Source organism: Anolis sagrei, chromosome 1 (assembly GCF_037176765.1).
Source record: "Anolis sagrei isolate rAnoSag1 chromosome 1, rAnoSag1.mat, whole genome shotgun sequence".
In the NCBI taxonomy this organism is placed as follows: domain Eukaryota; kingdom Metazoa; phylum Chordata; class Lepidosauria; order Squamata; family Dactyloidae; genus Anolis; species Anolis sagrei.
Genome location: NC_090021.1, coordinates 94639375 through 94664970, shown reverse-complemented (window position 1 = coordinate 94664970; position 25596 = coordinate 94639375). Strand labels below are relative to the sequence as shown.

At 39.0% G+C, this 25596-nt stretch overlaps 1 protein-coding gene across 1 annotated transcript in view; it reads right to left on the bottom strand.

Annotated features, from left to right (window-relative positions):
• Nucleotides 1-24592, bottom strand: part of SEC63 (SEC63 homolog, protein translocation regulator) — a 40854-nt gene extending 16262 nt beyond the window's left edge. The window contains exons 1-10 of the mRNA XM_060753128.2: nt 24426-24592; nt 11508-11607; nt 10378-10492; nt 8824-8936; nt 7093-7154; nt 6429-6487; nt 5475-5525; nt 3404-3512; nt 2186-2280; nt 1963-2095 (exon numbers count right to left, since the gene is read on the bottom strand). Of these exons, the coding sequence (XP_060609111.1) occupies nt 1963-2095; nt 2186-2280; nt 3404-3512; nt 5475-5525; nt 6429-6487; nt 7093-7154; nt 8824-8936; nt 10378-10492; nt 11508-11607; nt 24426-24549 (961 nt within the window). The 5' untranslated portion in view covers nt 24550-24592. The remainder of the gene's footprint in view (nt 1-1962; nt 2096-2185; nt 2281-3403; nt 3513-5474; nt 5526-6428; nt 6488-7092; nt 7155-8823; nt 8937-10377; nt 10493-11507; nt 11608-24425) is intronic.
• Nucleotides 24593-25596: the final 1004 nt, after the last annotated feature.

The following is a 25596-nucleotide window of genomic DNA, read 5'->3' as shown; positions in this document are numbered from 1 at the left end:
GGAGAAATATCGAACTTCAAGAGATTGGGGAATTCTTGATTAATATGATTGGGGGTTTGATTAATTGTGGAATTTATGAGATAGTTAATATATCACTGAATGCAGAAGTATATTTTCATAATATTTCTTAAAGGGAGTAAACTAGTATGTACTTTTTGTTATTGGCTTGACTTAGTAGTTTTGCTAGTTGTTGCAAGTTAGTGTTTTATATTAAGAAAAATGTTTGTTTTGTGTTGCTGTGAGTTTTCCGGGTTGTATGGCCATGTTCCAGAAGCATTCTCTCCTGACATTTCCCCAGAGGTTGTGAGGTGTGTTGGAAATTAGGCAAGTTCTTTCTCTCCGGGTGGGAAAAAGAACTCTTGTCTGTTTGAGGCAAGAGTGGAAACCAGGAACTTCAAAGTCAGGAAGCAGCCAGGCTTTGAAGCCTGCAAAGCTATTCAATGCTAATCAAGGTGGCCAATTGCAATATTCACACTTGCCTCAAGCAGACAAGAGTTCTTCCACCCGGACATGCCACAGATATATAAACCTCACTTGTCTAGTTTCCAACAGACCTCACAACCTCTGAGGATGCCTGCCATAGATGTGGGTGACACTTCAGGAGATAATGCTTCTGGAACATGGCAATACAGACAGGAAAACTCAGAGCAACCCAGTGAAGACTTTGACACCAGGTTTGTTTTGTGTGTTTGATGAAATTTGTTTATTTGCATATGTCCTAGTTTGTATAATAGTGTTTGTCTCGTTGAATAAAAATTAATATGTGAAAAAGAAAGAAAATCCTCCAACTATCCAGGGCAAATTCTGGTAAATTTAAGGTAATCTGCAACAGGGAAATGGTACATCATTTGCATATGCATACGCCTCTTCCAATCAGAATGGTTCTCAAACCCTGATCTGAAACAAGTCCAAGCTATGCTAGCAGGAGCGCGAATAGGATTTTAAGATCAGGATAAATCTTAAAGTCCAAAATAATTGATATTTTGTGAGTTCTAATGTACATAGCTAGCATGCAAAAATGTAAAATGTTGCATTGCAGGAAAATATTTGGATGACAATAGGGAGGGAGGAGTCACTACCAGCAGTAATACCAGAGGCAGTGAAACATCCCCCGCTCCCTTTCTCCTCTTAAGGAAATGCCAAGAATTCAAAACAGGGGGCATATTTTCTGAACATTTATTTAACCCCCACCACAACCACCAACAATAAAGTAAATAAGAAACAGAGAGAAGTAATCATACCTCATGAGTTTACAATTAGTTATCCAGTGTATTCAAATCATCTAGTTGAAGATGAGCTTAATCTGAATCACTGTATATGGTTGTAAGCACCAGCCTGTGTGTGCACTGTCATTATGAACAAGTACAGTGTACAGAAACAAGTAGCTTTTTCCTTCTTCTTTAAAGAAATTATGAGCAAGTACAGGGTACAGAAACAAGTAGCTTTTTCCTTCTTCTTTAAAGAAATTAAACTTATAGCAATATGAGCTATTCCTAGCAAAATCTCAAAAAGCCAATAGACTGCTACCAACCCACAAAGAAAAAGAGAAGCAGCACTAACTGCAGAGTTTCCAGGGCTGGGTGGGGCTGTATGGCCATGTTCCAGAAGCATTCTCTCCTGATGTTTCACCTCAAAAACTATGAAGATGCTTGGCATAGATGTGGGCGAAACTTCAGGAGAGGATGCTTCTGGAACATGGCCATACAGCCCAGAAAATTCACAGCAACTGAAGTGTTTCTGGCTATGAAAAACTTCGACAACACATATTTAACTTGTATCCATTTCAAAACTATACTTGTCTTAGCAAAGGATTTTAAACCCATCGTGAATTTTCACAAATGTCGTATGCATATCATCAGTAGGACAAAGGAATACAGCTGAAATATAAAAAGGTCTAACTAGACAAATCCACTTCAAAACATAATTCCACCCCTAACCATTCAACTTTGTAAAGCAAGGTACCTTGTTCAAGTGTTTCAGGAATTTTCATTCTGGCAAGATTGGCCAATAAGAGCACTCTGGCTTTCAAGCTGTATGGACAAGTTAGTGGAGGTTCGTTTTTCTTTAAATTAATGCCACCTATTTCTCTGATGAGCTAAAGTGAGAAAAAAGAGGGAGGAAAGGGTAAGTAAGGACCATTTGGATGTCAGCACCTAGACTAAGACATCTTTCAGCAAAAGCAAACCTGTGGTATTTGAATGTTGTCTACAGGTCTGCTTGTTGCATCTTTATTATATTGTGGGTCAAATTCAGAAGCTCCTGCTAAAACCATTATAAGCCCTGCAAAGAAAAGACAAAGCAAAACATGAACACAGCATGAATATAACAAACACAACAAAATCAAGCATCAAACACTATTATTTATTTATGTGTTTGTTTGTTTACAGTATTTATATACCGTCTTTCTCATCCCTGGGGGGACTCAAAGCGGTTTACACATAAATAATGGCAAGATTCAATGCCTTAGATTGGGCACCAATACAATGCCAATACAAACAATTACAATAGTTAAACCACAATTAAACGTAAATCACAATTAAAACAATACATCAACAAGAATTAAAACAATAAAACAGTCAGTCCAAACTATAGTTCCCAACTATGAACCAAAACGTTTAAATATGACTGTCCCTTTCAAGTAATTATCATAGAATAAATCACCTTTCCTGAGTGTTTCCTGAACAGTCAGACACTTTGAAAGATCTGGACATTGCAAGTGCTCTCAACCAGAATGTGGTGGGCCGTATCATTCCCATTTTAATTTTAAACACTCCTAGGATAGCATTTTTGCTATGCTGGATGGGCAGGGGAAGGAGGGTAGATCATTGGTATGTTTTCCAAGTTGAAAATTCACTAGAAATTTCTACCAGTTTTGAAAAAAAGGTCCTATAGGCCCAAAACACACCAGGGGGCTGAAAGTACAACAAAATTGCTTCCATCCTCGCATCATGGATAATCCAAGTACAACCCTTGGGCTACTGTGGCCCATAGATTCCACATCTGTGATATTTCCTCCACAAGTGTCCAGAATACTTCCAAAATTCCACCACAATTTTTAAAAAATCCATGGGGGGGGGGGAGCTCAAAAACCAGACCAGTCTCCAAAACATATAATCACTCCTGGCCCTATACAGAAAGCTCTCCCAGAACCCTCAAATGTTGAGAATGACCACAGTTGTCATCTGGGGAAAATATCATCTACGGATTCCAAGTTGGGAAAAGATGCTCTAATGGAGACAGGCAGCGCAGCAAAGAAAGTCCGGTATATAAAAAGCTTAGAAGCCTACTAAAAATCGTAATTGACACGGTACTGACACACATGACAGAATGTCACACTTCTAGCACTATCAAAACAAAGAAATGAGCACAGAAATTAAGAACCCATCTTTTATGTGTGACTTACTTTTCATATCCATATTTCTAGTTTTATAAACAAAATAGGTATAAATTTGGGTTGTGCGGATTAGAATCTGGTCTCCACTGTAACGTATTGATCGATACCACCAGGAACCCTAAAATATTTAAAGAGACACAAAACTGACAGTTATTTTCACACCAACATAGGCAAAATAAACCTTAAAGATATGATTTGTGGTTATACTGCACTAAATAAAATGTAAAAAGAACAAGCATGGTTAGAGTTTTGAGCGTAAAATTAAGAGATTTGCTTTCCAGTTCTCACCTAGCTATCAAAACCCATTGGGCTAGCCATAGACTCTTAGCTTCAGATGAAGAGAATGGCAAGCCACGTCAGAATAAATTTTTCCAAGTAGTGAGGTATTTAGGACAAATGAGGCCCCTGAAAGAGGTAGGCCCAGTAGACCTACACTGCCTGCTTTGTGGCACACTTCCATAGACTATCAACTCTATGATTATGTCTGGAATCACTCTGAAACATCACTCTAAATTTGTTTAGAATTGCACTACATCAGCAAAATCCCCCGGTGCCCCCGGTGGCGCAGTGGGTTAAACCCCTCTGCCGGCAGGACTGAAGACCGACAGGTCGCAGGTTTGAATCCGGGGAGAGGCGGATGAGCTCCCTCTATCAGCTCCAGCTCCTCATGCAGGGACATGAGAGAAGCCTCCCACAAGGATGATAAAAACATCCATTCATCCAGACGTCCCCTGGGCAATGTCCTTGCAGATGGCCAATTCTCTCACACCAGAAGCGACTTGCAGTTTCTCAAGTCACTCCTGACACGACAAAAAAAAAAAGCAAAATCCAAGACTCTGCACTTCAGCACACCTAAGCACAATGGTAAATCTAGTACTGTTGCCAAGAAAACCTCACAAATGTGCCACCTCAGTTACCATTTATTTATATATTTATTTACCATATTTATATACCACCCCTCTCAACTCGTAGGCGACTCGAAAGCAATCTGAATGTGCCTTGCATCAGTGGTTCTCAATCTGTGGCCCCCAGGTGTTTTGGCCTAAAACTCTCAGAAATCCATCCAGTTTACCAGCTGTTACGATTTCTGTAAGTTCAAGGTCAAAACATCTTGGGACCCACACTTAATGTATTGCAGAACCACTGCAATACATTGAGTGTGTTTGCAGCATACAGTAGCCATAAATGTGTTATGTTCTTGTCAGCACCACTGTTAGCTTCAAGGGATCAAAAGATGAACAATTCCTAAGAAACCTATGGAAGTGTCAGAAAAATGTTCAGCGCTCTCAACCAATTCTAAAAACTGAAGAGCCAGAGATGTATGATGTACAGTGACACCTGATATCCAATCTGGTTGGATTCCAAGATCCCCTGTGGATACCAAAATCCATGGATACTCAGTGTCCCATTATATAGAAAGAAGTAATGAAATGTGCCATTTAATATAAAATGGCAACATCAAGGTTTGTTTTTTTGAAACTTTTTAATATTTCCAAGCCATGGAGGGTTTAATCCATGGATACAAAATCTGTGGATATGGAGGGCTGACTGTACCTATAATATTAATACCTGGTGAAGTGGGCAAAACAAAAAGCAGAAGGATTTATTTAATAAGTTTTAACAGTATATGTAAGAAAGCCTGAGATCTTTTTATTATGAGAAACACAGATATCTCAGAATGCCAGATTTCTTCCTTGAAAGACACAATGTTCCTCTCTGGATTACCAAGCAAGCAGGAAGAAACTTGTCAATTTCACCCAGCAACCAACTATTTATAAATGAAAGTTTCTAATGCATGTCCTTTTAATTCAGGGTACAAGGTGCATAGGAACACTGGTGCATGGTTTTGAACATTCAGATACACTCTACTTAGCATCCAACCATTCAATTACAGACAACAGAATGTAAAACTATCAGAACTGAAGAGATATTTAATGCATGAGTTATAGGATGAGTCTTTACTCATGTATTGTTTAAGGTATGGGACCAATAAATGATTAAAGCAAAAGGTGGGATGCACATTTACTATTCCATATTTTGCCAAGATGTAGCCTATCATTTTTTTCAAAGCAATACTTACTACAACAACTGGAAGAATAACCATAAATGCTAATCCATAAACCAGCAAAACCTAGAAGGATAAGATAGGAGGAAAAAAATCAGACATTTTGTGACACATTCACAAATATTTAAAATAGGTAAAGCTATCAGAGTTGTGAATTTAACAGCTCTTTTAAAATGAAAATCACAATCTTTAACTATGGAAAAATTTCAAAGCCTACAAGCAATAATGGTGTCCTTTGTGAAGCATTATCCTGACAGATAGCTTTTTGGGGCAAATTGCTTACAATTATTTGAGAGATAAGTGGTAAACAAAAACAGAATATGTGTGGGTCGAAATTCAATAGGGTTATTCTATTGGTGAAATGTTTTAGTCAGCAGAATTGGAACAGGAACAGGAAAAAACCATATTCTCCCTTGCAGAGCTGCATAAATAATCAAAGTGTACCCCAGAAATCTGGAAAACACACAGGTTGGGGGGAAATGGGTAAATTGAGGAAGTGTCTTCTTCCACAGGTAAAAGTGAGTACTGTCCTTCAACACTAATCAAAAAAGGAACCATCCCTTTCTCCGAATAGAATGGCAAAGGTAAGAGCTTAGTCATCCCAGAGAACATAAAAGAAGCACCAACCCTCCCTACTGTATCTGCTGTAGTGATACATCTGGCCTTTTTTAATGCCTTGGTGGGGAAAAAGCAGGGGTGATTGGCCCCTTGAGAAGGCAGTGTTCTTTTTGTGGAAATGGTCCTCAACTTAACCACAGGTCGTATCAAAATCCATAATTTTGGCTACTAAACTCATCCTCAACTTATACATGAGTATATATGGTAAGCTTCTCTACAGGTGACTACAGAAATGCCATAGAAAATATTCACTAGGTATGCAAGACCTTTTTACCCCTCCACTTCTGACTGTGGAAACCCTGCTTGCCTTCAGTTTGAAATACCCAATTTGGCAGTGAAGTGTTACCTTACCAAAATAGAATTCTTCTGATCTACAATCCAAGCCGGCAATGCAATCCCAAAGCTCGTAGCTGCAAAGAATAAGGGGGAAAGGTTATGAAATACAGTGAAGCAGTTATATAAGCTGTATATAGTGTACACTTTGAATATTGTACTTTCCTCATGTTGGAAAAAAGGGAACAAATGTACTTCAAATAACCATCTGTGAAATCAGACATAGGATTCTATACTTATATATCTCTTATGAAGAAAGGTATTCACAGAGAAGGTTCCCTGTCTTAATACCATGCAAATCAGAAACAAACAGAAAGATGTTTCCCTCATTGAATATATATATATACACATGGGAAAGTGGAATCACAACTAGATTGCTTCAAAGTTGGCTCTGGAGAATTTCCTATGTAAACACTGAAGTTAGGAAGGAAAAACTACATGAATGTGTTTACTTTCAGTTAATGCTCATATAATTCATTCTTATGTAATATATGCTAGAATACTATTTGGACCCAAACATCTAGAGGGCCTTCAACTCCTGCCTGGTGGAAGTGATACAAAAACAAATGAGTTAACTGTAAACCTGCAAGAAACAGACTGAGCTACAAAACAATAAAAAACCTAACACAGGGCAAAAGTTGAGACACTCATTGATTTCAGATAGAATAATCTGCAAGACTACCTTGTGGCCCATCAGGATTGCCAAATTCTTCCCAGTTTTTTCGAGATTCGTCATCAGTTAAACTAACAAAAAAATAGGAAAGCATGTTAGAAAGCACCTATTTCCTATATTGGTGATAAATCTTTTATTTCTTTGTGCGGATAGTTTGCTCTTAAGGACTGCTATTAATACTGTTGAGGCCCTGCAACACTACTAAAAGGATGTATACATTCAGAATGAAGCTGCAGAAGGAATACTGTAATTACTGTACTTCAGAAAAATCGTCTCTAGTAGCCTATAACTGCAGTCTAAATCAGTTAGAAGGGTGTTATGCAATAATTCGCTGGATTTAGTAATTTTTTAGCGTGGACAAAGGGTCTCCCCTTGTCAGAGGGAGGCTATCAAGTGGAATATTTCTACCTGCAGAATGGAGCACACAGTTTTAGCCTGTTTCCCCTTCCACCTGCAGTCCACATTGCCCTCTCCTACTCTGCGCTGAAGAGTTAGAGAACCTCATAAACAGAAAAGATGGTGGTTCAGGGAACTGCAGGAAAAGGAGAAGTCAATATGGATGTAGTGGCTTGAACATTTGAATTTAACTCTGAAGACCAGTATAAAAATCCCCACTCAGCCATGACTATCCACTGGGTGGCCTAGAGCAAGTCAAGTCTCTCTCAGCCTCAGAAAAAGGCATAGCCCCTCAGAACAAATCTTGACAAGAAAACTCTCTGCAAAGGTACTAAGTCAGAAACAACTTGAAGACACAACAACCAAAACAGTTTCCCAGAAAGGGAAAAGCTCTGCTTCCCCTACTGGAATGAAATTCTGGATACAGGTCAAAGTTTAGAATACCAATACAATTTTAACTTCTAATTTCTTTCTTTTCCCAAGCTAAAATGGCTCCTCAATATATGTCCTAACTAAACCAAAGTAGAATTTGTTATAAAAGGACTGCACTGACTCAAGCTGGCTTGTTTCACTGAATTATACTGAAGGATAGCCATAGCTATCCTAAAGATAAAATACAGTGAAAATGGTCAGTGAAAGCTTCCAACAACCTCTTCAAAACCATACTAGAGTGGGAAGAGCACCAATTTTCAAAGTTCGAGCATGTACATAAACATGGTTTACTTTGAAGAGGCAGGTCACTGCCTCTTCAAAACAAAAGAAAGATATGGTATCAAAACAAAAAAAATCACATTTCATTTGAATTGCCTTATTGTGCTACAACTGCAGTGGGCTGTCTTAATTTTTTGGGATGCAGTTCCCTCAGTCCTAGCTAGTATAATAATAATGCTCTTCCTTTTGTGAGAATATGCATGTTTAAATCTATCCCAACAGACACTAATGCATGACTGGCAATAAGCCTCTGACACTCAGGGGTCTACTTTGCAAAGAACATTTAGTGTTCAGCCCATTTGTTCCTTCCTATAAGCATGACAGTTAAGTATACCTGCTACGGTTTTGTTTAGTATTGTCCAAACCAGAAGTCCTTGCTAGCTGTTCCCTCAAAAAGCCAGAATTAAAAACTAGATTTTATTGTTGGTTTATAAATCCTGGTTTATCAAGGAAGCAACCGAACAGTTCAACCAACACACTTAAACTAAGGTAATATAAAATTAGCACAGGTAACATTAGGCAGGAATCACAGCTAACTGGTTCAAAGATTGCGATGAGGGTGTTAATTTCTTTGTGTGCTAGATTGCATCAACTGCCATTCTGTGGGGGGGGGGGGAGTATTAAGAAACTTACGCTGCATGAGCCTTTGCAATCCTCATAAACATAACTTCATCTCCTCCTTTATCAGGATGGTATTTCAGTGACAGCAAACGGTATTGTCTTTTAATTTCTGCCACACTTGCTCCCTTTAAAGAAAAAGTTTCATATTAATTATACCAAGTACCTTAAGGTTCTAATCCAAGATGCTACATACCTGGAGTTATTCCTACTGATTTCAGTATTCTGAGAACATATGCAAGAAACTGGATTGTGACTCCTATCATACTCAAAAGAATTTAGCACCAGCACCATAACTGAAGGCATACCGTAACAAACCTCATAATCACTCAGATGTTGAAAGATTTTAGTGTAATGATGAACAAGTATATGAATGTTTGTACCATTCAAAGTATGTTGCAGCTTATGTCTTTATTTGAAAAATGCAACATGCTGTCAAATCTTCCAGAACAAAGAAACCTTTACATGATTGATATCTCACAATAGATATCATAGCTATTTTTTCACTATATTTCTCTATGCTGCCACATCAAACTGTTGTTGTTGTTTTATAGGTTATAGGCAGTCATGATTTGTCTACATAATCCAATCAAAATTGGAAATGGAGAAGAGGTCCAGAAAAATAAATCCAGAATTTGCTATATTTGTAGTTAACTGAAATGTCCAAATGTTGTATCAACTACGTTCCAAGCTCTACAGATATACCCTACATCCGATCTGACCTTGGAAACTAATCAGAGTGAGCGCTAGTTTTCCATAAGCATCTACCTGTACACAGTTTTTAGAAATAATGTAGAAAGCCAATGAGTCATTTTTTAAAAAAATATTCCATAAACCGCTTATTTTTATTGTTTTCCAAAAAAATTGCTTTGGGAAAAATTGCGCATCAGATCTCTATCACTAGGTAAAAATTAGCCAGAAGATAGAAATGCTTAATGTACATCAAAAATATATAATTTCACATTAAGAAGTTCATGCCAGATTTCAAATGAGAAATACTGCATACTGATAATACTTTAACATATCAATGTATGGCATTTAGAAGTCATTTATCATTAAGTGAAATGAATGTAAGGACCTCATCACATTTGCCACAGGAATTGCCACAGATTCTGGCGGTGCCTGGTGGGAGGCGGGGGAATGTGTCACCACTTGCGCCGCATTGCCCAACTTATCCCTAACCTCATGCCATCCACATACCCCCCCCCCCCCAATTTGTTGCTAATTCAACATGGGAAGCCTTCTGTGTTGCCACCAATTTTGGTAAATGTGATGAGGAAGTAGCTCTATGCTGGATGGGAGCCGGCAGGCTCTGTGGGGCAAACGGTGAGCAAATGGAGAGTAACTGGTGTATGCCACCAATTTTGGTAAATGTGATGAGGTTGTCAGTCTTCTCTTCCCCTGCAGCCCCCCACGCAAAAAAAAAAACCCAACAGATAAACAGGAGGGAGCAGGAAAGGTAGTTCCATTCCTGTGACATGGAATAGCACAAAATTATTTCATTTACTCTGAGAGTATCTGTGAATTTATTTCAAACTTAAATAAATAATAATGAAGAATATTACTTACTGGGTCTAAATTTAATACTTCATATGGGTTGTATTCTTGATATTCTCTGTCTGTTTTGGAAACTTTGTAGGCAAGAAATAATAAGAGTGCCCATCCAGCAAGCAGAATTGCCTTCCTGAGAAAATGAGAAGTTTTTTTTAAAGGAAGCATTTTTAAAACATTAAAATTATGAATGAAAGAGGTTTTCTATCAAATTATATGCTGTATTTTATTACAACAATGTTAAAGGAATCCTTAAAACAATTACACAAGATCAGCACTGTCTACTGAACAAGCTGATGAATGGTCTCCAAAATGTTGAGAATATTTGTTTCAAATTCTACTTATTAATACTAAAAAAGATTGCTAATGACGTCACTAAAAACAAATTTCATGATACAACTATTATCACAATAATATTAATACCGAAACTGTTCAAAAGGACACAGTGAAGAGATTTGCACAACCTTCCTAAAATCAATGAAAGGAAGAAGAGATGGAAATTCTATAAGTATTTCCCATGTGACAAAAAGTACTCTTTTGCCTGTCCATCAAGCAGACTTCCACCACTGATTGTTCTTTTAAGACAGTTTCTCCTAATGATCTTAACTACTTATACTCTTTGGAGAACCTTGAAAACAATGTGAAGTTCTCAATACTCAACTTCATAGTAAAGATTATTATTAAATTAAAACTATTGTTTCCAGGCATCCTCCTGTAAGGAAGCTCTCTCCATCCTGATGTATGTTAGAGCACTTCTGTTCTAAGTATTCCTGTTCATTTTCATTATTAGGTCTAGTGGGCATCAACAAAGAACATATCCACCAATTACTTCTGCTTTTAACTGCAGAATCTTCATAGAATTTCTTTAACTATTGGGTTTAAAGTGATCATGAATGTAATTGTTTAAAGAAGATTTATGGATCCTAAAACTTTTCACCTTTCACCTAGTAGAATTCTTTCATTATCCAGTGCTTGATCATCTTCTTCAGTTTCTTTACATATATGGCCCCCAAAGACCATTCAAGGCTCCTAAAACTACTCCTGCAATATTAATAACTGCATAATATTGAAAATTTGATTTGTATTTTAGTTTAAAAATATTTATCACAAAAATATGGATCTACATCTTAAACACGAAATATACTTACTTTATAGTAGGAATTATATTCTGCTGGGGTTTTAACAACCGTAATCGATACCATAGGCATCTTCCATATACTTTTCTTAAATTTTTCAAGCGAATTTGCTCTGGACAGGGAATAAGAGAAAAGAAAAAAAATGTTGAGTAGCAGCAAAACAACCTGTGAACTTTGTACTCTTCTAGAAATTGCTGAAGCCTTAAAGAAAAAAAAATGTAATTCTTATTATGAAAATAAAGATATTTGCTCTTCCACTGTATTATTCAAATATCTGTCAGAATTAATAGCAGGTTTTTGAAAAAGGCAATACTATATCATACCATATAGTGCACTGGTATACGGTAAAATACTTCTACTAGCAGGAGTCTAAAGACATCATTTTACTTCTCAAAGAAACACCTATACTCACAACTAAACCTTTTGACTTATGTTAAATATATAAATTAAGCCAAATATGCAATTTTAGATAACATGTCAGTATTACAATAAAGTTGTAGCTGAAACAATCAAGTGTAAATATTATGCTAAACTACACCCTCCATGTTGCATCCCAACTTCATTTATTTCATATCCTGCTTTTCTCTAGAATGGGACTCGAAGCAGCTTACATCATACATTCAGAGTAGTTACAACTGCAGTACAAAACACTGAACACTCTTGAAAATTACAATAATTAAAACCCCTCAAACACACAATTCATATTAAAACAGCATACCCAGTTACACATCATTCTACCACGTCAGCCAAGGAAGAAAGCATATTGAAACAGGGAGGTCTTTGCCTGCTCACAAAAGAAAACTGAGAAGGGATAGTTCAAACTTCCTTTAGGAGACAATTCTAGAGTTTAGGAGCAGCCACTGAGAAGGCTTTCTCCCATGTCCCCACCAACCTAACTATGGAGGGTGGTAGAATGGAGAGAAAGCCCTACACTTTCCACTCTAGTTTGGCAGTATGGATGAAAGGACATAATGCTGTAACCTGTTCTCTTTATATCTAATTAAATGTTGTTTTATAATTGTGTTGGCAACTGACTTTAGTACAACAGGGAACTTGTGGTCTTTCAGGCAATATCCCATTCTCTCTGAACACCGAGAATGCCGAGACTGACAACAGTTAAAATACAAAAACACCTGGAAAGCCGCAGATTTCCCATTCATTTTTAATCCAACTAGTAACTATAGGTTGAAGCCATCAGTGCCCTTTCTTTCACATGAAGGATTTTGATCTAGAAGATGCCTCTATTAACAGAAGTGGAAAGCATGAGATTTTCACCAGTTCCCTCGTCTGAGCCTTAGAGAACAGCATGAAAATGGTACAAGTGGTCCTGCTACGGACTAGGAACCGCAGGCTTCCAGAGGTTGTTGGCCTGCAACTTACAACATTCCTCAGCTTTTGTTGTACAGGCAGTCTCCAAGTTACAAACATGACAGATTCTGTAGGTTTGTTCTTAAGTCGAATGTGTATGAGTGTAACGCCAGCCGAAAATATAGTTTTCAAGCTTTGCATAGCACAGGGAAGGGTTAACACGCCTGTGGTGTTTGTTTTGCTGTCTGTAGCCCGGCTCAGAAGATTTTACCCAAATTTCTGTACGTTTGATAATTGGATTTTGAAACATTTGGCTTGTTGTGGAAACAAAAATTGGTGAGAAAATTTCAGCTGAGCCACCTCCCCCCCCCCCCCCCCAATAACTCTTACTGGAGTGAATTTCCCTTCCTAGGGATAGATTTCTCTAACTTCCCATTGTCTCGCTCCTGTCCTGAACTATGAGTTATTTGTAAGTCAGATGTTTGCAACCCAAGGATTGCCTGTGTGCAGTTGACTCCAAGATTGGAGGTTACTAACAGAAACACTCTGCCTTGCTTGAGTTCATTAGGCTGTTCCCCAATTTTTAGATTTTGCATTTGGCTCACATCTAGCTATTTTTAAGGAAATTTAGTGATTTACCCTGCCAGTGACCCACCAGTGGGTTCTCATGTCTGTTCTTAAAAGTCCAATAAATCAAGAGGGCTGCATGATTCTAGTCCTTGTTCTTGGTCAAGGATTCGTCCAGAAATCCAAACAATCTTCCCAAGCAATGTGCCATTGTGACATAGCGCTAATATCTGTAGTTGTCTAAACTGAATTTTTTAACAGATCTTATTCAGTGTATCCATTTAACACATACATTTATCATAAATGTTGCTTGTAGATAATATTGCTCTCCCAATTTCTCTCTTTGTGGTCATATGCTCAAGAGGTTTTTCTTCCACATACACATGGAAATGTTAAGATTTGTTATTAGGTCAGATTAGGGAAACCTCCATTCTAGCAACATGCTTCATTTTACATGCCTGCGTCTACTAAATTTCAGAACTGAACATTTTCACAATCAATACTTAATAGTAGACATTCTCTAAAGACCTGTAACACAACATTTTTAAGAACAACTTTGTGGCCTTCTCCATTCTGGGAACTGTTTCTACTGAATGGCCACACCACTTAATGGAATCGGTTCTTTTTTATATAAAGTAGTGCAAATATCAAAATTATAGAATAGAATTTGCGATATAAAACATTCACAGGTGAGAACAAAATTGCCACTCATCCATCCCCAACACAGATTTGCTAGGTAATTTAATCAAGATAGTTGAAACCAATTCAAATTCCATAATGCAACAAAAATGGCTTCGAGATCACCAAAATCCCAGACCTTTGGTATCTTCTACATATTGTGAGAGTTGCTTGGGAATCCAGACAAGAAACAGAATACAGAAATAAAAAGAAACCCAAGTCCAGTATCACTATTTTAAATGCTTGGGACCAAAAGTATTTTGATTTCATATTTTAGAATATTTGTATAAACATAATAAGATGTTGTGAAGACAAGACAAGACCCAAGACTAAACATGAAACTTATTTGTGTTTCACATACATATTATACACATAATCTGAAGATAATTTCATAGACAACATTTTAATTTGGGGCATGAAACAAAGTCTAGGTACACTGAACAATCAAACAGCAAAGGCATCACTACCTAAGTCACTCATGTGGACAATTTTGGAACTTGGAGCTTTTTGGATTTTTAGATAAGAGATACTTAACCTGCCTGTGAAGTAGTTGTTCAGTCCAATCCGTGAGAAATAATTTTGAGTGGACTAGCCTCAATAGAATACAGTAAGTTAAAACAAAACTACAACCAGAGCTAATTAATGGGTTCAATATGCAGTACTAGAAAAACAAAGCTGCTATACTGAGATCATCCCATGTTTTGCAATGCAAATGTGAATATTCTCAACATTTTTTACTGTACCAGCTGCTTTTTGCAACTATCAGCTACATGTTCTTGAAGAAAGTATCATCAACATACCTAACAAAGAGCAAGCAAATCTATTGCGTAACATCTATGACATGCTTGGTGGGTTTGTCAACAGGTATGTTTTCATAAGTCAAGGTTCCTCTCACACACACACAATTGTGGATGACAGCATTTATACTACTTGCAAACAAAAAGAAAACAGATCTGCACAGACCTTTAGAGAAATGTCTATAATATACACTTTCATTAATTAGTCCTGCCAGTTTACTATAACGATCATACTCCACTGCAGATTAGTAAAACCAAGGTTTTATTTTTACGTACAAGAATGTTTTGATGATAACTCATGCTCCATCATATAATTAAATCCGTTAAGGCTGTAATTTTTCAAGAAATTTACATAGTGCCACGTTAAAAATTATCAGAGCTCTTATGACTACAATTGTGGGTGGCTTCTGTGAAGCGACCCACTGAAGCCACCAGGCAGGCCTTATGAATAACAAAAATAGTTTTGTTATGAAGTGGTAAAAAATAATTCAGCTCCACATTTTATTCCAAATGTGTAGGTGTACTAAAACTGAAGGTGCTACAAAAAAGCAAATATATCTTTTGGTGAAATTTAATAAGTTACTGTGGCACAATTCTTCAATACTGCATTTGGGAAAATTCATGTTTTTAACAGTTAAATAAGTCATTCATAAACCAACAAAACCTGGCTTAGTCATAAACAAAACAGTGTTCAATGGGCCTTACGTAATTATGTGTATGCCACAAAAATACACCTTAACAAATCTTCTCGAACAATGCAATTTATGTTTCTACCCAATTATGCAGCCAATCTGTTTTAAAGCCAAGATCATAATAAAATGTATGATTTAGGTAGATTCTGTTTCAGCTTCAAAATGTTTCACTTTTCTTGTTTCATAGTTATAGATAATCTGATTCCATTGAAATCTTTTAATGCTAAAGCTGTTTGTAAGGCAATGTTAATTCTTTTCACAATTATTAATTCCAACCATGATAGATGGTTGGAAAGAATACATAAATTACACCTAAATTCATATAAACTCATATAAAAATATTGTGGTGCGGCTTATCTCTGAAGGGATCATTCTGCCAATCAAGATGAGGTGGATCGGCTATTCTTGTGGTTCAGGGATAATAATATGGTTCTTAATATCAATATACCCAAGGAGTTCATAGGAAGAATAGACCAGAAATTCAGCCCTTGGTCATAAATAGAGACCAAAAGGAGAAGTTGGTCAATATAAAGTTCTTGGATGTAACTGTTAAGAGGATCTGATCTGGGGCACCCATATGGCAGTATTGGTGAAGAGGGCACAGCAGAGACTGTACTACCTGAGACTTCTAAGGAACCAACAACAGAATGAAAAACTGCTAACTTTCTACTGCTGTGCTATCGAGTGTCCTAACATACTGCATCTGTGCATGGTATGGTAACTGTACAGTAGCAGAAAGGAAGGCGCTCCAAAGAGTCACCACTTCTGCACAGGGAATCACTGGTTGAACTCTCCCCTCTTTGGAAGAACTTTATAAGTTGTGCAGCTTTAAGAAAGCTCAGAGCATTCTTGGGGATCCATCTCACCCAGTATATTCTTTTTTTGGATTGTTACCATATCACATTGTTATTGGCAGCTATACGTCTCATTTTAAAATTTAATTCAATAGAACAGTTCAGGAGCCAAACTGACAACATGGATAAAGTAAAATAGGACCACTATCTCATATTTCTTCGCATGTTGATGCGCTCATGAAAATACAACTGGGTGCCCCAAAAGTCACCATACATAGGGAAAATGAGAAATTGTAGCTAAATGTAGCTTTATTCATTATATAAATATATATACACACACACACACATACACACACATTGTATCACATTTATACATAAATTCATATAAAACTCATATAAAAATATGAGTTTGTTATTTTTTCCCCATGTATGGAGACTTTTTGGGACACCTTGTATGTGTACTAACAAATATTAACACCACCCCATCTTTCATTATGTACAATTCCATAAAAATGTTGGCATCTTCCTTAATCTCCATATGACAAATCTGTGGTTATTTGCAACTCTTCTTTGCTGGGGTGTAATTTTCACATATTGCAAGCTAGAAGATATCCAGTAAGACTATGTATCCAACCAAGCTATGTTTTTTATCATCTGAGACTACAAACCAAGGAAAAATAAATGTCAATAGGCACATGGAAATAAAGAAATCACATATAGAGAAAAGGATAAAAGGACATTTTAACAAAGCCGCTCTTTATTTTCATTTAGGAACATAATACATAAATTTAATGAACAATTCATTGCCCCCTACTGGATAAACAACCATGGATCTCATAGCTTTCTTTTAAGTGGGTTTAATTCTATGGATAATTTAATTGCATTCTTTTTGTATTTTTGCTTATGGTTTGCATTTAATTACGGTTTTAAATGTTTTAGCTGTCTTGAGTCCCACTTTTGAGGAAGGCTTGATACAAATGAATAAATTATAATAACTGCTTTCTGGGAAATATTGGAGCATGAGATACATGCACAACGCAAACTGCACAAATGAAACACATCAGAACACCCTTACAAAGGTAGATGCTTGAAAGATTTTGTTCCTGCATTCCATATGGAAACAATATATAGTAGCAAAAACATACTACCTCAATCCATGATGCAATACCAAAAACACAACATAATTAGTTTAACTAAAGGCTTGGGCATACTAGTTATAACTATACTCAATTCGTACACATCAATATACACTACTTTGCATAATCAATGCAAGACATCAAGCAAACAGAGCTGTCAGCAATATACAAAGTTTTTAATAGCTACATGGTAACTGGGAAAATATTGAAAACCTTATAGCCAACACAGAAAATGCAGAACAAACCACTGAGATGCTGTCACCAGCACTGTTATCTGTTACACTAAAAAAAAAAAAAAAACCTCCTATGTATTCTTATATGAACAAGATCCAGTTATGCTGCCTCCTGAAAGAGTGGGGCATACTAACAGCTGTGGTATAGTGTTAACAAATGAAGTGGCAGAAACACCAACTATTGATTCCCATGGCAAAGTGCATGAGACTGCAAAATTAAGTGAAAGTACAGTTTGACCTTCATGCTTGCAGAACCTGAGGTTTCACCTACCCACATCCAACAAAGTATTTCCTCATTAGGCATTTTCTAGATGTTTCTAGCTGCGACCATACCTCGTGAAGGCAGATCTGGCCGGGGTGGTCCACGCCTTGGTCACCTCTAGAATGGATTACTGCAATGCGCTCTACGTGGGGCTGCCCTTGAAAACGGCTCGGAAACTTCAATTGGTCCAGCGGGCAGCAGCCAGGATGCTAACCGGGGCTCATTATCAAGAGAGGTCTACCCCTCTGTTTAAGGAGCTCCACTGGCTGCCATTTATTTTCCGAACCCAATTCAAGGTGCAGGTGCTCACCTACAAAGCCCTGAACGGTTTGGGACCACCCTACCTGCGTGACCGCATCTCCATCTATGAACCCACACGCTCACTCCGATCATCTGGGGAGGCCCTGCTCGTGATCCCACCCACGTCGCAAGCGCGCTTGGTGGGGACACGGGGCAGGGCCTTCTCTGTGGCGGCCCCCCGACTTTGGAATGCCCTTCCAAAAGATCTCCGACAGGCCCCCACTTTAGCAGTTTTCAGAAGGAACCTAAAAACCTGGCTGTTCCGATGTGCCTTCTCAGATTAGGAATTCCCCCATCCCAAGTCCTAGAAGCACTTTAGCACAACCGATGTTACTGCACACCGCACCTTTTAATCCATGTTCTTCCTGCCATTTCAGCATTTTAACCCTGTACCCCATTGCGCCGGCCGAACCAGTTTTAATTGTGTCTTGATGTAGTTATTGTTGTTATTTTGCTTAATTGCTTTGATTTGCTTGTTTATTATTGTGTTATGTTTTATTGTATTGTGTTTTGAGGCTCCGGCCTGTGTAAGCCGCATCGAGTCCTGCGGGAGATGCTAGCGGGGTACAAATAAAGATAATAATAATAATAATAATAATAATGTTTCAGCATGGCTTTGTAGTAACTTCTGGTGGAAGTAATTCATTTGAATAGGGTCTTCTGTTTTCATGGTGAGTTCAGGAACTTATACCCTAGGGATATGTGAATCATACTGTAGATCAGCATTAAAAGTCATAGAATCATAGAGTTGGAAGAGACCTCATGGGCCATCCAGTCCAACCCCCTGCCAAGAAGCAGGAATATTGCATTCAAAGCACCCCTGACAGATGGCCATCCAGACTCTATTTAAAAGCATCCAAAGAAGGAGCCTCCTCCACACTCCAGGGCAGAGAGTTCCACTGCTGAACAGTTTTCACAGTCAATAAGTTCTTCCTAATGTTAAGATGGAATCTCCTTTCTTAAAGTTAGAAGCCATTGTTCCGCATCTTAGTCTCCAGGGAAGCAGAAAACAAGCTTAATCCCGCCTCCCTGTGACTTCCTCTCATATATTATACATGGCTATCATGTCTCCTCTCAACCTTCTCTTCTTCAGGCTAAACATGCCCAGCTCTTTAAGCCGCTCCTTATAGGGCTTGTTCTCCAGACCCTTGATCATTTTAGTTGCCCTCCTCTGAACACATTCCAGATTCAAGCAGATTCTCATTTTAAGAGCCTCACAAAAGCAGAATATTCTTTAGTCTACCATGGCAGTATCTCATCCTTTAGAGAAGAACAACATTCAGATAAGAAACTAGCAAATCTGATTTAGAGATACGATGATCAGCCATATATCAGCAGCTGGGAGTGCTTTGGTCCAAGTATATGAGTCTGTTTTTCCAATTCACTGTTTATTTCAGATGGTATAAACAGAGGGAGAAAAATGGACAACAACAACATTCAGGAAGACTTCAAAATTTAGGAGGCATCTGTGTAAACTTCTGAGTACAGACAATCAGCTTATTGCAAAATATCACCTGAGATATTAACAGGAAAGGTAGATAATTTGATTTTCTTTATTTTGGGAACTCCATAATAAGTAACTTAAGAAGGATAATTAAAACGCTGTTCAAGCCTGCTCTCATTTCTCTAGTAACAAGCTAAAATAATAAAAAAATTGTTGTAACAAACTCTTCTAGATGATCAAAGTAAATCAATATCAAAATAAAGACAAAATGGTTTAAAGATTAATGGTTGTTTACCTATGTAAACAGATACACTATGCTGCATAATATTTCTGGCAATTATGGTTTTGACAACATTCTTATAAAGTGATAGTAAGAAATGTTACTCTTGAAAAGTTCTATTTTTGCCTAGTTATAACCAGGCAGCAATTTCCCTCTTGATGACTAGCTGTTTGTTTCTAAGCTCTGGCTGACTTCAAGGATGCAAAAAACTAGGTGCTCGGGAACCAGCAGAGCTAAAAAGCTGAGGATGCTGAGATGCCTTATTTGTTGCAGAGCTCAGGAAGCAGACTTCCTCCATCTTCAAAAGTATCATAGGCGCCAAAGTGTGCAACAATGTTTGCATCCTGGTCTGCATTTTTTTAAATACCAAGAAGTTATATACAACATATTCAGAATACTTCCACATATTCAGAAAAATGCTTCTTTCCCATTATCCCATTTTATATCATCTTGTGCTGCTTGGGCTCTCTCTCATGCTGGGATAACTATCTCAGACTACCAATTTCACAGAGTGTGGTAGTAAGTCAGCCTATCAACAAAAAGCTACAAAGCAGAGTATATGAGGCTAATAATGGCTGTGAATAAGTGCATTACAATAAAAAGCAATATAAAGAGCAGCCATCTGGCTTGTACTTACTCCCACTATGACAGCAAGCAGAGAAAGAGTACTATTGGATACAGCCTACTGAAAAATGTATCCTTTCAAAATGACAGCGCAGAGCAGTTGAAAAGTGAGTGGCTAACTGACAGTGGTATACTGTGGTAAAGATGAGAAAAATAATAATGTACACTAGTTTTGTGGAAGTGTAATAAATACAGACATAAGGTGAAGTAGGAAAGAAGTCCAGAAGCATGATTAGAGTCAGTGACTACTTACTATGTGGCTTATCTATTCCAGAGCATTTTTGAGGGTTCCCAATACCTTCTTAGCAGACTGGAATTGAAACCACTAATAGTGCAAAGACTATGTTTTAGTGTCATGTTGCACATTTGTTTATTGCTAAAATAAAGGCTACAATAAAGGAATCTCATACCAATATCACATTTAGTCTGGAGGACAATATAAAAAACATAGATAACTGCTTGACATCTGTATGTTTAATGCTCATGTTCCCTAGGAAGGGTCAGGGTACTCAGACAAGGCCAATGCATGTATCTGCACAGTCAGAAAGTAAAAACAAAGGCATACTTTTTCCTCATGAAATGTGCTAATCTAATTTACAAGCCACATGTGACATAAACAATATTTTTCCAAGTTAATGAAGCACAACACAGATTACTATAGTCCAAAAAGTAAAGCATAATACATGGCTGTGCTATGTTTGTCTGATACTTCAATGCACATACCAAAGAGTTACATACACATGTTTTTCTATGTCCTCTAATATCAGTGCTAGTCAGAGTAGTGACATGTAAACTAGTGTTGATCCATGAGGCACAGGCTGAGAGTCCACAGCAAGTTTATAGGAAACAGTTGCAGTGAGCATATATAATACATATGAAAATGGAAAGGACCTTTGAGAGCCCTTTCAGATACTATAATTCCATAAATCACAGAAACAATGAAAAATTCAAAAGTAAGGCAAAATAAATACATAGGGTTTAACTATAGTGCAGAATTTTAGCAGTATGATACAACTTTAACTTCCATGGCTCACTGCTATAGATGTCTCAGATTTATAGGTTTTTTGTGGCTCTTTTGCAGCTGTACCTAAAAATCTCACAACACTACAAAACCCAGAAAACTATAACACTGACCTTGTGCTTTAAGAGACCAACTAAAAAAGAGTGCTATACAAAGAATTTTGGACATAGAAGCACAAGATATAGCCACCCTCAGAAAGACTGCCAACCTAAAATGACTGAGTCAATATAAATGTACCTTTCAAATTGCCAACTATCTAAAATGCAAATGCCAAAACATTTTAGGGAGGTATTGACTCAAACTAGATTTGATCAGGTTGGTACAATGGTCAGATATGGGAGATTTAACAGCATCCCTTATAATGAACAGATGTGTCGGAGGAGCATCTGAAATTGAGGATATAGCACACGTCATTTGAAGGTAAGAGACTTCTACCTTGGCCTATATATCAAATGGATAATGTATTAGGAATCTCACATCAGAACAACATATTTTATGTGTGGCCAAAACCCAAAATAACATAAAACAGTACAAAACAATAAATTTGAGAACCACATATGTGCGGCTGATCGGAATAAACTGTAGGGGTGATAAGGAAATATGATGTATATATTCAGTTTTATATTTATTAACTGTATTGTTATAAGTGTCTTATTTTAACTTACGCCATAGAGTACAATCTAGTCTTATCAAGCCTTGTTGTTTGGTTTGATATTGTGAAATGGCCTAAGGGCTAATCAATAAAATTATTGTTATTATATCACTGATCTATGGCAGTTAACGTAGTTTCAAACTGCCATAATTCTGCAGTATGCATACATCCATTCACTCTTGAAATACAAATGATTTACTCCTCTAGGTTGCCCAAAACGTCAACAGACAGCTGGAAGGAGAAAGGGAAAAAAACAAAGAGAGGGACTTCACAAAGTATTGCTGCTGAGTATCCCTTATACAGGATGAGACGGGTACCATATTTTGGATTCTGAAATACTTACAGACACATGAGATATCTTGGGAGACAGGACCAGAGTCTAAAAATGAAATTTACTGATATTTCATATCCCACTTGAGAACCAAGAAAGATTTGAGTACCTTTATCCAAAATGCTTGGGACCAGAAGTGTTTCGGATTTTGGAATATTTGCATATAATGATGAGATACCTTAGATGAGTGTGGTAAATCTAAAAACTTATATTTCTTATACACTACAGAGAGAGTGTGTGTGCAATAGTAAATACAAACTATTCTAAACAATTGTTTCCATGAAACAAACTTTGGGTAAGTTACTTTGAGTTTTCCGGGCTGTATGGCCATGTTCCAGAACCATTCTCTCCTGATGTTTCACCCACATCTACGGCAAGCATCCTCAGAGGTTGAGGAGTCTGTTAGAAACGAGGCAAGTCAGGTTGATATATCCGTGGAATGTCTGGGGTGGGAGAAAGAACTCTTGTCGGCTTGAGGCAAGTGTGGAAACCAGAAACCTCAAAGCCAGGAAGCAGCCAGGTTTTGAAATTGCAAAGCCATTCAATGCTAATCAAGGTGGCCAACTGCAACATGCCTCAAGCAGACAAGAATTACAACTGGCCACCTTGATTAGCATTTAATGGCCTTACAGCTTCAAAGCCTGGCTGATTGCTGCCTGTGGGGATCCTTGGTTGGGAGGTGTTAGTTGGCTGTGCAAGGCCATTAAATGCTAATCAAAGTGGCCTATTGCAACATACACATTTGCCTCAAGCAGACAAGAGTTGCAACTGGCCACCTTGATTAGCATTTAATGGCCTTACAGCTTCAAAGCCTGGCTGATTACTGCCTGGGGGAATCCTTGGTTGGGAGGTATTAGCTGGCCATGCAAGACCATTAAATGATAATCAAGGTGGCCATTTGTAACATTCACACCTGCCTCAAGCAGTTCCACAGATGTCAACCTCACTTGCCTAGTTTCCAAAAGACCCCTCAACCTCTGAGAATGTGGATGAAACGTCGGGAGAGAATGCTACTGCAACATGGCCATACAGCCTGGTAAACTCACAGCAACCCCGTGATTCTGGCCATGAAAGCCTTTGACAACACAAACTTCAGGAAGGAAGCAAAGGCCAACCATATGGAGGGTTTGGGAGTATCCTGGATTTCGGGACTTCCTGGTAAGGCATGCTCATTCGACCTGTATGCTTCCCATGAAGAAGGCACCTTGAAAGACCACAACCCAACTAGTTGGGGCCATTCTCCACAACGACACTGCGTTCAAGCGAATTGTGGACTTATGGTGAAACCATGGATTTTACAGGTAAGTGCAACGTTACATCCCGGCCCTAAGGTACTACCATAGTAAGAACAGAACATTATACAGTTAAAAAAAAACCCCAAAAACACTAAGATAAGTAGGTGAAGAGACCTGTAAGTAGAAATAGAGCCAGTTCAGCAGGGGAGTGACGAACAGTGATGACGACACCACTGGAGCGCAAACGCACGAATGCATTTTAATTACCCTGGGTCTCAATGCTATGGAACAATGGGAGCTGTAGTCTGACGAGGCACTCTTAGTCAGAGGTGGCTTTAAGCCCTTGTGAAACCACAGCTCCCAGGATTCCTTCGCACTGAGCCAGGGCTGCTCAAGGGGCGCCAAGCCGCCTTCATTCTCCAGTATCGAGGCACTCAAGGGAGGCTTTCTTGAGGGAGGCGAAGAGAGGGAGGCTTCCCGGTGGGCCTTCCTGAGGGGAAGGGGAAAGCGGCGCCCATAAAGTGAGGCAGGGAAGGAGGCCCGCCCGCCGGGAGTTGGGAGAGGAGGCCCACTCACCGGCGTGCTGGTCCCGCGGCCACAGGTAGTAAGTGGCGGGGATGACGATGAGGGCCACGAAGCTGGTGAGGAAGTAGAAGAAGGTGTTGCCGCTGTGGTCGTACTGGAACTGCTGCCCCGCCATGGCCGCCGCCGCCCGCGCGCCTCAGCTCCGCGCGCCTCGCCCCGCCCCCTTCCCTATGAGCGCGCGCGCATACACACGCGTCGCCTCAAGACTACTCTCCTCCTACTCCCAGCTCTCCTTTTTCTTCCTGCGCGCTCTCGAGCTGGCCCTCTGCGCCGTTCCCGCGAGAGCGGCGCGCGCGCGAGAGAGAGAAAGTTCACGTTCTCCCAACCTTCCTCTCTCTCTCTCTCTCTCGCTCCCTGGAATCCAACCCCAGCTGCGAGAAGGGAGACGTGTCACTGCGCAGGCGCCATCGCCACATTTATTGTGACGTATTGGGAATGCTTCCGGTATGATCGGGTCCGATTGGCTCTGCGCCGGGAGGTCTAAGCCAATCATTGTCGGGTCGCTCGGAAAAGGAGGCGATAGAGGAGGAGGAGGAGGAGGGCTGAGACCGCGAACAGCAATGCCAGGACCACTCCATACTCTTCAGGTTTCAACTGCGAGTAGGCCGCGGGAGTCCGGAATGTAGAGGGCCTCAATCCTACGGACTTAATGCTGTTTGCGACCACTGGATCCATGCTGTGAGATCATGGGAGCTGTAGTTTGGCGAGGCACCAGCCCTCTTTGGCAGAGGAGGCTACGCAGTGGTTCTCAAACAGTGGGTCCCCAGATGTTTGGCCTTCAACTCCCAGAAATCTTAACAGCTGGTAAACTGGCTAGCATTTCTGGGAGTTGTAGGCCAAAACATCTGGGGATCCACAGGTTGAGAACCACTGTTCTACATTGTTGAGCAGGCATGGGCCCACTTTGGCCCATCAGGTGTTTTGGACTTCAACAACCTGCTGTTAGGAACTGTGGGAGTTGAAGTCCAAAACACCGGGTGGGCTGAAGTTGGCCCATGCCTGGTGTAGATACACCTTTCTTCTCTCCCCACTGACAGTAACCATCTATAGCAGTGGTTCTCAACCTAAAGGCTCTGTAAAAGCACAATTCCCAGGGTCCCATATCATTGACCCAGAGCAGTTTTAAGTGGTGCTCAACTGCATTAATTCTGTAGTGTAGATG